The 16407-nt window shown below is 41.4% G+C and overlaps 1 protein-coding gene across 3 annotated transcripts in view; it reads right to left on the bottom strand.

The window, feature by feature from the left end:
* kirrel1a (kirre like nephrin family adhesion molecule 1a) overlaps nucleotides 1–16407 on the bottom strand; it is a 46912-nt gene that overhangs the window by 10800 nt on the left and 19705 nt on the right. For all 3 annotated transcript variants that reach the window (XM_050067071.1, XM_050067073.1, XM_050067072.1), the window contains exons 2-10: nucleotides 14022–14180; nucleotides 8224–8373; nucleotides 7981–8138; nucleotides 7677–7827; nucleotides 7220–7325; nucleotides 6054–6202; nucleotides 5737–5864; nucleotides 3009–3135; nucleotides 2624–2724 (exon numbers count right to left, since the gene is read on the bottom strand). In XM_050067071.1, coding sequence (XP_049923028.1) covers nucleotides 2624–2724; nucleotides 3009–3135; nucleotides 5737–5864; nucleotides 6054–6202; nucleotides 7220–7325; nucleotides 7677–7827; nucleotides 7981–8138; nucleotides 8224–8373; nucleotides 14022–14180 — 1229 coding nt within the window. The remainder of the gene's footprint in view (nucleotides 1–2623; nucleotides 2725–3008; nucleotides 3136–5736; nucleotides 5865–6053; nucleotides 6203–7219; nucleotides 7326–7676; nucleotides 7828–7980; nucleotides 8139–8223; nucleotides 8374–14021; nucleotides 14181–16407) is intronic.

Genomic DNA, 16407 nt, shown 5'->3' with positions numbered 1-16407 from the left:
GTAGCCTGAGTTCCGTCCGTATACTCGGGCTCAAACAAATACGGCTCAACAAAGAAATGCTGTTCCTCCTCAATTTCAAAGTCTTCAGACATGTTGGGCTGTCCTTTGCTAAAAGACCGTAGTGCAAATTATCTTTTAGCTACTGTGGCTACCATCGTCTCTCCCTGCGGTGCACGTGTCACGTGATGTAAACACGGGTGAGCAAAGCTCATGCTTTCGCTGGTCTCGCGCAGGTGCGCACACGGGAGCGCGGAGCACAGAGAAGCAGTCAGAGTTACAGGCTACAGTGAGGCTAAAAAGAGTTGATATGACGTTTTTCCAAACAACTTTTTATGTCGCAGCTGCAGCACACTTGGATCACTATGGATGAGCAGTATGAAGATACTTTGTGGATTCAATTTTGTGCTCTTGGACGATAGTCTGGGGCGCCGTCTACCATTAAGTGTGCTAGCCGCTCCACCCGCTGATCTCTGCAAGGGATGTAAGGACTCTAAAACTTCACCAGGGCCTCCGTCGGCATATGGGTGAGTAGATAATGGCTGAATTTTCATTTTTGGGTGCACTATCCCTTTAAGGACAGCTATTATAGCATTGTATTACACTACTTAAAAAAACCTTTCCCATATTTGTGCATGGATGTACAAAGAGAGCTGGATACAGAGTCGGAGTTGGGCCCAGTTCATTCCTATGAAAGTCGCTCAGTGGCACATGAAGCCAAAAAAGTTGGACTTCCTGGGTATAAAATTGCCCGCGTCTTTCATATCGTTGGGCCCATAGAACAAGAACACGAGAGACTTTTGCCAGCTGAGCTAACTTCCAGTTTAGCCCTCCGCTTACTTTGTTGGGGATGAAATGATTTAATCATGCAGCGTTTATACATTCCCAAATGTTATCAAACCAAATGGATCAAATCCTGATAGTGAAACGACTCATTTCATGGGGGTTGAGACGCTCAAAAAAATGTATCTAAATATCTACAGACATCTCTGTCACAGTGTAAGTCTATGGGAAAAAAGTCGTTGGGCGCAATGGCATCACAAGATAGATCCAGAAGTTGTAGTTACATGATTTGGCCACTGGGTGTTTAAGCCCCCCAGAGAACTGTCAGGCTTTGAAGCCAGTTGGACATAGTGGACAAACTGTGGAATGAACTGGACCCGTCATGTGATGCCAATGGGCCCATGGAACCACTACAGAAAGGGTATTGCAATACAATGCTTTAATGGCTGTTCTTGAAAAAGTAGTCCAACATTCTGGGTAAGAAGTTCATTCATGAAAAAATGGACACCAGTGTCATGTCTGTATAGTAAATATCCCATCTAAAGTCCTGCCTTCATCCATGGATTTAATTTGCTGTTACCTCTTGTCCCACGCATAAAATGTTTTAAGAAAACCTCACTCTAATCCTATAAAGTTTGGGGTTCTCTTTTGAATTTCATGGAAAAACTTAATGTAAAAATGTGTACTACCATTCCTGTGTATATGTTGTTTTGTTTTATTTTGCTTTTTAATGAATTGATCCATATTTGTGTTTGTGTTTTCTGATGTTATTGTGACTCTGAAACATTGTAAAGCCATCTCAGTATAAATATTTGTAAAGGAGAATGACTTTTTTTGACACGAAAAATTTTAAATTAAGGATAAAAAAAAAGAAAAATACAGGTTTCATATATTTCATCAAATCAGGGTGACTGGTTGATATATTTAGTGGAAAAGGCATTATTGGCCATATACTATGTATGTGTCCAACTTAAACACATACTGTAGGAAGGTATGACAGAAATAGAACTCATAACTTCACATCGAGTACACACGTAAACACTTGCGTGACTTGCTCAAACCAGCAACAGTTTGTATGTTTCTGCAGCCAGAAGTGGAGGTGGGTGGGGGTGACTGAGCTGGCGAGAATCTTGCACATTCTCCAACTTTAAAGCCACTAAAAGCAGCTGTATTATTCAGCATTGAAGTACTGTACTAAGGCCAGTTAATTATGCATAAGCCCACATGTTCCCATAATCTGCCCACTTATTCCAGAGGAGGATAATCTCCTGGCTGTGGCGTTTACTGGGACAACTGTTCCTCTCCACTCCTTTATATTTTATAAATCTTTTTCTGTCCCAACCTCCGCCGCCTGCATTAGGAGTGCGCACCGGGAGTCAGGACGGATCAGTCACAGAGGCTGGGGAGCCGAGGAACTACTACTACTGCATCTCTGTGATACAGCCAAGCGGAGAAAGCATCCGGGGCCGATTCCTGACGCAGGAGCTAAAAGCAGCCCGGCTTAGTGTTAGTGTTGGTTTGTTTATGTGATGGGATGGAGGGAAATTCTGTGAGAGTTTAAGGGTGAGTCACCACTCAAAAAGAAAAAGGGGACAGCGCCTAAAAGCATTTACCGTGCAGGAGTGGAGCCATTTAGGAACAGGAAGGTACAGTAACAGTAAAACACAAATCGCTGTCAGGCTAAAAGCTACAACCTTGTGCTCTTTGTGATCGAAGCCTTTCCTTGTTTAGCTTTTCTTTTTGTCTGAATAATTAACGCTGGGATTAAAATTTGGACATTTTCATCGTGGGTCTGGTGACAGAAATATTTCATAGCACTCATGTTTCATATCTTTTCACTTACAATCTTATCTGGAGGAGGTGTGCTGGCTATGTAGCATTTCACCTCTCCTCTCTCCCCTCTCACTGCATATTGGACTGGATCACTGGAGATGATGGGAGGACCTGCAATGGCAAAAAAATGAGATATGAGAGTGTATGTGAAAGAAAGAATTACAAGAAATTACACTCAAAATATATATAAAAAAATCATACAAAAGCAAGGTTTTTTTTCAAAGCATTGACCTTACCAAGGCTGTTCAAGAGGAATTGTATTATTTTTAAAATAAATGGCCACCACTTTGGACATACAACATTTTTTTTCAATTACTGACAAGCTGACCTTTTAGAAAGAACATGGTTTTCCTCTACAAGCAGTGATACATTAAATTGTGTGGATGTTTTCTGACCGTTGACGGTGAGCGTGACCTCAGTCTCTCCTACTCCAATCCGTGGGACGATGGCCTTACATACATACTGGCCTGCATCCGCCTGGCTCACCGACTTCAGATACAGCTGGTTGCTGTTACTCAGAACCTGTGGGGGAGTGAAAAAGAAATATAAACAAGACAAATCTGCTAAACAACAGGAGGGGTTAAACAAAATAAAAGGAGAAGAGAGGCTAATGTGCTATTGTACCTCCCCTTAATATTGTAACACATCATGTTGCATATTTGCACGCCTGGCCTTATTTGAGAATGTGTGTTCTACTACTCTGACCCTGACGGGCTAACAATGCAAACTTGCACATCCGCTTTTAACCCATCACAAAGGTTTTGCAGTTGCCTAGCAACCACATCCATCGGAAAATTAGCTGTGGGAAAATTATGGCTAAATATGTAACCACCTAGAGAGAGAGAGATACCTGAACAAGGCTGATTACATAGATGTAGGTGTAAGTCAGTCCACAGTCTGCTCAGGCAGATTCCATTTACTGTGCTGTAACTGTCTTGTCTTTAGTCCTTGTATTGACTGTAGTTTAATGACAGTCACAGTACACACATATTAGACATGTCTTTAGCCTGTGGCTGGTTTACACAGTAGATTTTAATATTAAAAAAACAGTGATGGTTAACCTATAAAATGAAAATATTTTGAGAGTTAAATGAAAGGATTGAGACCACTCTCATGTCTATACTGTAGATATGACACTAGAGCCAGCACTGTCACTTCACCTTTATATACTTTACTCATTAAGCATATACATTCCTGTTTATTTCCTTTTATAATCTTCTTTTTTATACATATTTAAAGGCTCTGTTTGGAACATTCAGAGCATTATTATAGCAGTAAACCAATATTTACTGTTAGGGTTGGCACATTTTCAGTTTTCACTACATGATTATGGCCAAAAAAGGTTATAATAATGATGTATAATATTTATAGACAATTTGAAACTAATGATAATTTTAATAATAATGCTATCAGTCAAATTCATCTTTAACTTTGCTCATTGTGCATTTTGGCAAATGAATTACACTCAAAATACATCTGTAAGGAGGTGGAGAGGGAATCTGTAACCATAACTGGACAAAAGCGTACAAAAAGAGCAATTACTCTTAATTGGTGGTGAAAAGGAAACCAGATGGCATTGAGAGAGGAAGATGAAGCGAGAATGAAAAGAAACAGAAATGATTTAAAGGTCCAGTGTGTGAGATTTAAGGAGGTTGAGTGGCCTCTAGTGGTAAGGATTGCAGATTGCAACCAGCCGCAACTTCTCCTGGTTAGAATTACTGCAGCATTCACTGTTCCAGAGGTTTTTACCGGGAGCCAAATTAGCTGCAGAGGTCGCTACCTCTCCAAAATAAACGGATGTGGTGATTTAAACACTGAATAAAGCAGTTTAACTTAAAAAATAAATCTGTCTTTTTCAGATACTCTCATCGCAGAGGAGCTGCTAACAATGGTGGCCAACGCAAAAACGCGTATGGCTCTATCGAGAGCCAGTGTTTGGTTTGGCGATTCTGGGCTACTGTAGAAACATGACAGTGCAACAGGCGATAATACACTAAAGAAAACACGCTGATTATAGAATATTAAATTTCTGCTTTTCTATATCCACCTTAATCCTACACAGTGTTTTTTTAAGAGATGATTAATTATAACATAATATTATCTTTCGTGTGTTATTAACATGATATCAAAATTTCATTTTTAAATATTAGATTTATCATCAATGCCAGTATATCGCAATACCCCTAAGAATATAGTGGAGTAATGGCGTCCTGAGCAGACACTGAAGTCACGCTCGCTCTGTGTGTGTTGTAATCCGAGTTTCTCTGTGGTTTGTTGTGGTAGGCCAGTCCAGCCATGCGTACATGTTAGTGCATACGCGTATCCAACGTCGCTGCTTTGCATTGCGCTCAAATGGCGGTTACTGCTGATATTGGGATGGTGTCGTCACAGAAGCTTAGCACCTATCCTCTGGTTGCCCCCCCTGGTTAAAACCGTAAGTAAGCTCTGTCAGCACTGTTGCCATAATTTAGCGCTGTTCATGGAGTTAGCACCGTTAGCTGCTAGCCACCAGCTCATTCACCTCTATGATGAGATCAGACAAAATTTCACGTGGAGCCCTTTTAAATAGCATTGTAGAAGGGAACCTGAGACCAAAGATTTTCATTGACACTTGGCTTCTGTGATTGCTGTGCATTTGATAGTAAATAACTTGAGTAGACAATTAGCTTAGCTTAGCATAAGGACTGGAAACAGGGATAAAACAGCTAGTCTGACTCTTACCAGTGGTAAGAAAATCCACCTACCAGCAAAAGCTAATCAAACCCCCGTAAAACCACAGCAGTCATTTCTACACTTCAGGTTTTGTTTGGATTAAACAAGACAAAAACATGTTAATTAGTGAACTATAAGTTGCTGGTAGTCAGATTTAGTTATATAACTATATCACACTCATTGCACTTATTAAATGTAATCCTGATAAAAGGAATACAAGACAAAGGAAAAAGTGGAATGGAGAGAAATAGGTCATGGCAGGGAAGAAGAGAAGAAAGATGTCAATGTGTACAGACAAGACATTTCCCCTGAATGACAGGCTGCTTTTGTAAACACGGGAGAAGAAAGCGTGAACTGTAAAAACAGTGTGAATACAAGAACAGAGGAAAGCGTGGGCTCTCAGCTTCTTACCATGTTTGAACCCTTTTTGAACCAGGTGAGCGTGAGCGGAGGGTTTCCAGCCCATTTGCAGTTGAGGGTGACATCGGAGTCAACGTCTACAGTTTTTGGCTGCGGCTCCACCAACAGAATTGGACCGACTGGAGACACAGAAACACAGAAAGGGATGTTGTGCTTGAGTAATAATGCAGTAGCACTTAAGAGGAGAAGCTGCTCAGAGGAAACAGAAACACAACAATGGTGTGTTTTATCCCTCTGACTCCAGACGATAGTGAGTGATGCAAGCCACAAGCGACTGAACAAGGTGAGATGAGTATTGTGTGACTCACAGTGAACGTCCACCAGGATGCTGACGTTGGTCTTTCCCACAGCGTTGAAAACCAGGCAGGAGACGGGCTCGGTGAAGAAGGAGTGGTCGGCCTTGGTTGTGAACACACTCTCCCTGGCACCCTGAAGCACCACGCCCCCCTTAGCCCACCTGAGGATAAAATGTTTTTAACAATCAAGAACAACATGTAACATAAATGCAAAGCACAAATATTCAAATTTGGCCTATGTGGCTACTTACACCTGGAAGTGTATGGCATACGGACAGAGGCAAGCACCCATTTGTCTGTAGCCAACAATGCTACTTGCACCCGGAGTAAACACTTGGGTGTAAATAGTCAAATTTAGCTTTTAGAACCTGGAAATTCTGCTATATACAGCTGGATGTAAATAGCCAAATTTGGGTGTTTACACTACGAAAATTTACTATTTACACCCGGTTGTGAATAGCTAAATTCTGCTATTTACACTATGGAAATCTGAATATTTATATCCATGTGTACATTACCAAATTCAGCTATTTATTCTGCTTTATACACCAGCATGTGGCTATTTGCACCTGGGAAATTCTGCTTTATATATCAGTGTTTAAATAACTAAATTCGACTATAAACACCCAAAAATGTAACTATTACACATCCTAGCAACGTTGAAATATGACGTTAACACATACGGGTCTATTCAGCTATTCTGCTAAAGTTTATGTACACAAAGTGCATTTAGCCACTTTATAGTATAACGTCGATTTACTCTGAAATTATTAAGCCATTGTCTACTCAAACAAAACTAGGACCTCGGTCTCCTATGTGGGCTTTGTCGCTATTAATTCTACATCACATGACTTTCTGGTGGAAGATCTGTCCGTTTTTTCTCCCAAACTTACCATTTTAATTTCAGATAATATCGAGATTAGCTAGTACTAGCCCTAACCATAAAACCAAACCACCTCTGACCTCAAGGCATCCACTTGACAAGTACTAGCATATCACAGCATGCAATGGGATCAATGATTACGCATGTGGGTTATGGGTGTAAAAAGCCTAATAGCTGCAGTGTGACTATTCTCACCGGGTGCAAATAAACACTCCATTTAAAAGCAAAGTAAAGAAACAAACATTTTTAAACAAACCCAGAATAAAATTCAACATTTCTGACATAGGATGCAGACCTGTAGCCCATAATCGGAGGGTTGGCGTGAGCCTGGCAGGTGAAGGTGACTCTGTCCCCCTCCAGGACAGAGCGAGGCTCAATGGACAAGGTCACTGTGGGTGGATCTGGAAGAGAGGGAGAGAGGGAGAGAGGGAGACTCACATAACAACTACATCTAATGTATGCTGCAATCTGGAGGACAGTTAGATGCAAAATGGCTGCCATGCATTACTTAATAACAGCTATAAAACATTCAGCTCCTGGCAGATGTTTTATGTTTTAAAATGTGACGCTGTGTTGCTTTTAATTAGCCTGAAATATTAAAAATACTCATTTATGTAGTAATTAGCAGGATGGTGTAATTATATATTGTGTTAAAAATTATATTTTTCACTGGTAATGTAATACATTTCATGTTTTTGGAAATACCCACAAAACTATGATACTTTTTGAGTCAATATTATTTGATTGCTTACGGTGTACGTTGAGGGTGACAGTTGTGCTTTTGCCAGTAGGAACAGCCAGGTTGGTGGCCACACAGCTGTAGTTCCTCCCAGTGTCAGTGTCGACAGGCTGGATGGGCAGGTAGCTACGTGTGGTCACCCTCTTCCTGTCTGGAAGCACTTCCTGATGATGGAGGGCAGAGAGACATTGATGAAACATTTACAATACAGATCAAAAACTGTCAAACACTTCATGAACGCGTGTGTGTGTGTGTGTGTGTGTGTGTGTGTGTGTGTGTGTGTGTCTTGGGGAACATGATCCTTATTTTAGACTTACAGTGGTACTGGCAGCCCCTTCCACAGGCAGCCCATCTTTAAGCCACTCGATCATAGAAGGTGGTTTGGCCCCTCGAGACACACAGCTCAGGTTGTAGGACTCCCCCGCATTCAGCAACACCTCCGGACCCCCATCGATCACTGGGTCGTCTGGGGGGACTGGAGTGAGAGAGGAGAGTGTCAGAAACACACATCATCTCACAAAGTTTCTATAGCACACTTACACACAAGCACACAAACGTACTGAGGACAGTGAGTTTGGCCCTCCTGGACCTCAGGGCGGCATCAGGGGCCTGGCACTCGTACAGAGAGTCATCAGACAGATCAGCTGACAGGATCTCCAGGTTGTACTGGCCCAACTCCTGCACGCGCAGAACGCGGTACCTGGGCCAGGCTGAGACACACAGAGATTAAGAGGTTAATAATCAGAATGGTGTTTATAGGGCACAAACATAAGACAGAGGTCCACTGTAGACCTTCATGATGAATTTAGACAAACACTATCTGGTTACAGTATAAAGTGAAACAACTTCCAGATTACTTAAGTTAACTCAACTCAAACTAAACTAAAAAATAAAACATGGTGTGAAAAAACATTTCAGGTAACTTTTTAGTTAACTTAGGGAAAAAAAACTCACTGAAACAATATTGTGGACTTACAAAACGTACTAAAGTTAAATAAAAAATATACAGGAAATTTCTTTAGTTTTTGTCAATTTGATCAAATTTGTCAACAGAACAAGCACGAGGAGGCACTGGGTGCATACCGCAAAACTTCAATTCGTACCCTGGGCTATTATTTGCTTAAATCCCTGAAATCAACAGGGACAAGTGTCTATATGGGACAGGCCTTTAATTCCTTTTAGATGGGAATTATAATCAAATTGTTTATCTAAAACAGTATAAATATTATGTGTTTGAAAATTAGGTTTCAGATAATATATTAATTATGATATATATATATATATATATATATATGTATATATAAATCAATTATCAATTATATGTATCAGAGAGAAAAAGTGACTTATGACACTGGTTTTATGGCCCCTGGCATACCAACACGACAGTACTTTATCCTGTTTAAACAATACTTACAACTTGGATCAATCTTTATGAAAAAAACCTTTTTGATTGATTTGATTGGTGGACCCTTACGGACTAAAGGAAACGAGGTATGGACATACAATTTGAGGTAGCCAACAACCCGCTTTTATACATCTGAATGAACTGCTTGGCAACCAGACCAGGCTTGTAATTGAGACAAGCCTTTATTTGTCAAAAATGCTAGTAAAAGAAACTAGGCCTTTAATTGAAGTTTTAATGTATGTTTACTGAGACCGGGATGTGAATGCCTGGCAGTGAATTGCCTCACAAAATGTTTATTTGTGATGTAATACATATTATAGACTCAAAAATAAATAAATAAAATAAATCTCTTCCCTGAAAAATACCCCCCATAATTATAATGAAAAACTAAAACTCATACTGAAACTAATAAAAACTAAATTAAAACTGAACATTTTTAAACAATAAAAACTAACTCACCCTGGACACTAACTAAACTAAACGGATTTGAATACTACTGAACACCACAAGATATCTTATGTGCACAAGATAACTTGTTCCCACAAAATAATTAACTTGTGCGTACAGGATAATAATTAGATCCCATATCATCTTTCGGGACTTTGGGGGCCCCACAAATTACAAAGATTAACAACAAAATAAAAAAATAAAAAAATACAAATATAAACTATGATAACTCTGCAAGGATTTCAAAAAGAGTGACAAAAATGAGACATATTCAGTCTTCTACTTGTGTTGAGCACAAAGTTATAGTCTCACAGTTCTTTACAAAAACCTTAAAATTCTCATCAGGATATTTTATTTTTTCCCGTTGTTCCTGTGTGTCATCTGTGCTGTCTGAAGGTGAATTCATGTCACTATATCTTTAATACTTTAGCTCTTAAAAACAAACTGCAAATTTGTCACGCCTCAGGATCCCCACATACCCATGTGGTCTGTATTAGAATTTGAAAAAATGCGACACCACGCAGCATGTGTCCGTTCATGCTGATAAGAAAACATCAGGTCTGTGTCATACATGAAGCAAATCTCCAACTTTTTCATCGTCAGTCTAAACAACACCAGAGAACTGCATGGCCACATGATGTGATAGATATGCAAATGTCCAAACATAGACTTTCACACAATTGCACGATGCACACACAATCACACATGCCTCTCCAATCCTCCCTTTCCCTTCCCCCATCCGCCACACAGACCCAGCTGTGTCACTGCTGTACATTCTCACCATTAGGTGGCATCCATGCTCTCTCTCACCAGCAGGGGGAAAAGATGAATGCATTATGACAGCAACGTTTTAGAGGACTCAAATCGACTCCAGTCTGTGGTGCAGAATTCATGTTTGCTGCCCAGACGTAGATCGCATGTGAAATTCTCTTTCCATGTGCGGCCTCTGAACCGAGCTTTGCTGCCTGCCTAACCTTGTGTGTCCTTGTTTCTGCATGCATGTGTGCATGTGTGTGCCTTGTATATACGTGCATTTGCATGTGAAATGATGTGAGCGAGAAAGCGTATGAAAAGCCCAGAGAATGGGGAGGGGGGGGCAGAGGAGAGGGACAGAGCCTCATACACAAACACACATACACCCTGGTGTGTATGTGTACGTGTGCATGAAGCGGCCAGTGTTCATTCACGTTTTTATTTAAAAGCTTTGGCTTGAAGCACTGGACCATTACAGTAACAATATGATTCAAAGAAAGGAGGGAGAAAGGGAGGGAGGGACAGGAAGAATGGAGAAGGGACGGACGAGAGGAGGAGAGAAAGAAGGGACAGGAGAGTTGACAGGAAGAGGAGAGCATGAACGGAGAGTGTGTCAAGCAAGATGAGGCTGAGGAGAGAGACAAGGTAGAGAAGTTAAATGAAGAACAGGAGAGAGGGCTCAGTACAACAGAGGCAGCTCAAAGGAGGAGAACAAGAGGGAGAGAAAGGAACGAGGGAGCTTAGATGAGGAGGTCGCGGAGGAATAGCATGAGAGGAGAGGAGAGGAGAGGAGAGGAGAGGAGAGGAGAGGAGAGGAGAGGAGAGGAGAGGGGAGGTACAAATGATTACAAAGGCCATAGAATTAAAAAATAAATCCAAAATCATAGAGTACAGTGCTTGAGGAGGGAGAATAGAAGAAAGGGAAAGAAAGGGGAGGAAAATATAAAAACCCAGAATATTAAAGCACAAAGTCTGGGGAAAACAACAGCAACTTCCACAAAAAACAAGACAGCAGCATGTCACACATGATGCAGTCTCCCTCTGGACCAATCAGTTAAAAATATGCCCACTTGTTTTGACCAGTAATTGCGCAGCCCCCTTTGGGCTAATCAGTGCAATTCTGAAAATGCTGCAACACAAAGATGAGATGCATCGTTCCCCCAAGTTTTGTCAAAGTCAGACAAGCAGTGTCCTAAACTGTTTGTTGACAGACAGACTAAAGGGAGATTTAATACATCAAACTGGAAGCTTCATCACTCGGGACACAAATGCAAAGACAAACTGGAGTGAAGAGTAAAGGCAGAAAGCTGTATGATAAAATGAAAGCTATGTATTAGCTGATGAATCTGCCTTTTTAATAAAAATATCTCATATAACAGATATTAGCTGGTCAGTGTCACCCACTGCTGATGTGACAGAGGTGATGATGTGATGCTGCTTAGCCAAGTTGAAGGGTGTCACTCTTAAAATGTGCCCGAAGGAGCTTCCAGTTACCCATCAAACATTGGACGAGATGTGCAGCCAGAGTTAACATTAATAAATAAATAAATAAATAAATAAGTGCACAGTTTGTCACAACATGGTGTGATGGGGTAGCTGCAGTGGTAGTCTAACAGTAGCCTCTTGGCCAAAACTGCTCTGCTGGCTCAATCGAGCTGTAACTACAACATTCAGCAGCAAAAATATTTGGTCAGCATACATTAGCTGTCACAGTTACATACACGCAATGTCATACTGGTCTGGTGGAGCGTCTATTATTCAAAATGCTGTGACAAAGCTGTACATTTGGAAAAATTCCACATCTGTAACACATAGATGGCTCAGTCTAAGTACTGCTAGCAAACTTATTTGCTGGTATAAAGATACTTTTGATAGAGAGACAAAATTTTTAACATTACACAGGCTTCATTATACACCATGACTGAGGGGCAGGCTTTGTCTAAGCTCTCCCTTAATGTTTGAAATGCAACTGTGACAGGCAGGTATGCATATGTTTTGGTAATGTGCAGTGATACCGAAAGTTTGGGAGGAAGTGGAAGACAAGGTGGTTACCTTGATAAGATATGATTTGGATCTATCCACTTTTCAATGTATTCTGGCAGCCAAAGTGAACAGTTCAAGGTACAACCACAACACTAAACTGATCAGAATACTATATCATATACAGCAAGAAAGACTATTCTCAAATTCTGAATTTCTAAGGACATCCCTGCACTGGACCATTGGTGTGATGTACTAAGAAAACTCCCTCCGGAAAAGTGTGAGAGGAAGTGTCTTTTTGTTGTTGTCGGGTTTTGTATCGTGTTTGTAAAGTTGTAACTCCAGCTGTTTTTGCATTTTGTTGAGGTAGTTGAAAAAGTATTAAAAAAAAAGTGGTTCTGTACGCATTCAGAACTGGACGTATATGTAAATGTTGCTAGAATCTCAAAAAATAATAATAAAATATTGTCATAAATCAAATATTAGCCAGTGCAAATGTAAAGCCTGGCAATACTATCACTATAATGCTAGGACTGCGATACTCAACTTAGGGCCGCCCCATAGAGTGCCATGTGGCTTGCCAACTATTTTCTAACTTAGAATGAAAATAAACTTAAGATTTCTTTTTCACTTTGAATGTTGTACATAAGGAGACACAATGCATAAAAAGCATTAAAAAATAGTGCTTGGGGAGGACCTCCCAGACTCCCCTACAGAAATCTAGGCTGAGCCCTAAATGTCCCCAAATCCTAGAAACGCCCCTGAATACACCTGACCTGTGCGGGGCTGCTCACTCAGATTTCTCCTTTTCTGAGAACAGCAAATGTCGATAGGTTTGACTAACAGGACATTTTATGAAAAAAATGCACAAATGAATTGGCCTCATATATGCTTTACTTTTAATGTTAATTCATTTTATCCAATGAATATTATAAATGGTTGTTTATTAGCTGTTAACTGGCCTCCTGTCATTTTGCAAAAGTGGCCCCCAGGCAAAGCAAGTTGAGTCTACCTGCGCTATAGGGCAAGTGCTAGGAAAAGGAAAGTGTCCTGTGCAGTTAGCCTATTGTAGCTGATAGTTTAGTGGTGATTGTAAAAATAAATACACAGCTGATGTTTGCATTTAGCTAAAAGCATGGCTGAAGACTCTTAGTTTGGTTTCATGTTAGATCAGTTACTCCGTACCTAATCCACATAGCTCCTGGTAAATGCAGAAGTACAACGTGGGACACAAGTGCTCCTGGATGGAAAATGTTGGTCTAAGCAGTATCTACAGTATTGTTGGCATAGATGCAATAACAGTGGTGCTTGTGCATTGTAGTTTTTGTTGGGGGTGGGCACAAACTTCACAACATTTCCAAGATCTCCTTTAAAGTGGAAATATTAAATGTAATGCGAAGTTAAAAAAAAATGTATGTGACCTATGTGACCTCCACAGAGTGTCAGCTCTGACCCTCTGCGCTGCAAATGTTGCAGATGTCAATATAGGCATAATATGCTTTACACATTAAAGACACATGTTCTCCCTCTGCACTCTGAAATCCTGAGTAACAAACTAAACGAAATAGTGAGCAATCTTCGCAATTGTAGTTTAAGGAGTCCCAGAAAAAACTCAAGACATTTGCAACATTTCTACAGCTTTAAACATGCAGCATAACATTTTGCCCGTCAGCAGCTCCAATCCAAAAGTATCAGCATCAGCTCTGAAAAAGCCATCTTAGTCACATGCTGAACAGAGTGAAGGAGGCCTGAGGAGGCCGTATGATGTCTCACCCCGGAGGTCCTCTCCGATGCCCAGAGCCAGGCCATCTTTGGTCCACTGAACAATGCCTGAGTAGTTGAAGACAACACAGGACAGGATCACCCTCTGGCCCCGCACCACCGACTGGTCTGCCGGCTCCTGAGAGAACCTCGCCGTCCACACTGGAGAGACTGGTGGAGATAGGAAGTGGGAGACGAGGCAGGATAAGTTAGGGACTTTCTCATTTTGCACACACTGCAGGCAGGCTAACCACATATATTGCATATTATTGTATCTGTGGTTTTATGGTTAATTGATTGGAAACTGCATTCCCCCAGCAGACATGGAATGCCATCTTTGATCACACGTTGGCTTGCGGCCATTAACTGAGCGGCGCCGAGCAAAGAGCGGCGTGGAAAAATGGAGGTGTCAAAGAAGGGGAAATCAGAACAGAGGTAGAGAAGAAGAAAGAGAAAAGAAAGAAGACGAAGAGGTGGTTAACGCTGACTCAGGAGAGAAGAGCTGCACATCAAACAGGCAACTTCAGCCATAGGGTTTCTCACACCCCCTTTTCTCCTGGCTCCTGACTTTTATTTCTTCAAAACTCTCTGGCCCTCCCTCTCTGTTTCTCCCCGTCTTCATTCCTCCCTATGAGTCATCTCCCAGGCTTCCACTCCACAACCAAAACTACAGTGGCTGTCATTGTCTACTAGACTCTCTCCCTCTAGTCTGTAGTCCACTACCACAGCAGATAGACCAGCGCCGTGCCGGCCCACCGACCGACTGTCTAATATGAGGGAAAATCGAGAAAAAACCCTCTGCTATTGTTCCACGCTGTATGATGACAAGTTGTAATTAGCTGTCCCTTGAAGACATGACACCCGTACAATAGAGGAGAGGCAATCACCATGGAGGATTTGCATCTCACTTTAAATTTTCCGTTCCATTCTGTCTCTCGCTTTCATTTTTCTCCCCTCTTCCACTGGTTATTTCGAAGAATCTCGTACAGTACATCATTAACCCAGTGCTGCATAGTACACCCCCCTCCACCCTCCTCCTCTGCCATTACCTCTCTCCATCTATTCTCTCTCTATAATGTTGTGTGTCCTTTACCCAAATTGCTTTGCTTCACTCTCTGCTTTTCCCTCCATATGTATGCATCCCCACTCGCCTCCTTCACTTTGTACATCTATAATGCTGTCTATGAATGTCCTTTTGCCTGCACTGATTTCCCTCTACCTCTTCTCCTCTACAGCATGTACGCGCCTCCTTCTTTCTATATACATATATAATGCTGTATATGTCCTTTTACCCATAATGCTTTCTATTTCTGTGTTCCTCCTCCTCGCTGGTTGGAAGGGGGTTAGAGGCGGACTGTCACAACTCATTTATCACATTAAATATCAGCCCTCCAGCACTTTCTCTCTCCTTCTCTTCCTCATTCCCCCGTTCACCCGTCTCTTATTCTCTCACTTTTTCCCCCTCACTCCCTTTTCTTCACCTCCTACCATTTACATCTCTCCTTCTCACTTGTCCTCTCCAGTTTTTTTATCACTTCCCCTCTCTCGTTCCCTCACACTTCTCCGTCTGAGCCCCTCCAGCGCTTTTCTGAAGGTTCCCATCTCTCTCACTTTTTTTAACAACTGCCATATGCCTCTGCACCTCACCTCCCGCCTCCTCGCATGACCCCTCGGTCCCTATCTCTCACGTTTCGCCTCTCTCTCGTATACGCAGACATGCACTCTCCCCCTATCATGTCAGATTTGGTGTGATTTGCAGAGGTACAATATGCCTGATAATACAAAAGAACCCAGTCATGCAAAAAGATCTCCTTACCAATCATAACAATGGCTTCTGACAGTGCAGCACATTAATATTCTGAAGATAAAGGAGATGCGCGAGGATACACGGTGAAAAGGGAATCAGATGCAGATGGAGCTTCACAACATGCATACCTCAAAAATAATTCAGCACTGAACCAAGAATAACAATAATAGCGGCCCCTAATTTGCTCCCTGAGGAACTCCCAAATGAACTGGATTAATGAATTAAGATAAACAAAGCAAATAACATAGCAACAATGATTCGCTGTGAAATGTTGGAAAGTAAAAACTCATGTCGTATAAGTCGCAAAGCCTTTAACCACAAATATTGTGAAAAGACCCCACAACAAACATGTTCACCAGCCAGCAACCAAAATAGTTCAAAGTTCAAATGCCTTAGTTTTTAAGTATTTGAATGGCCACTACATGCTAACTGGAGGAGAACTATGACTGTATTAGTGCTGCACGATTAATCTAATCGCAATCGCAATCGCAATCGCAATCGCGATGTCAGGCTGTGCGATTACATAACCGCATAAAAGGCTGCGATTTGCGATTTCATGTAGGCTAAATAAATGTTAACGTGTGTGCCTGT

The sequence above is a fragment of the Epinephelus moara genome, chromosome 17 (assembly GCF_006386435.1).
Source record: "Epinephelus moara isolate mb chromosome 17, YSFRI_EMoa_1.0, whole genome shotgun sequence".
Lineage (NCBI taxonomy): Eukaryota > Metazoa > Chordata > Actinopteri > Perciformes > Serranidae > Epinephelus > Epinephelus moara.
This window is presented reverse-complemented; position numbering and strand designations above follow the sequence as displayed.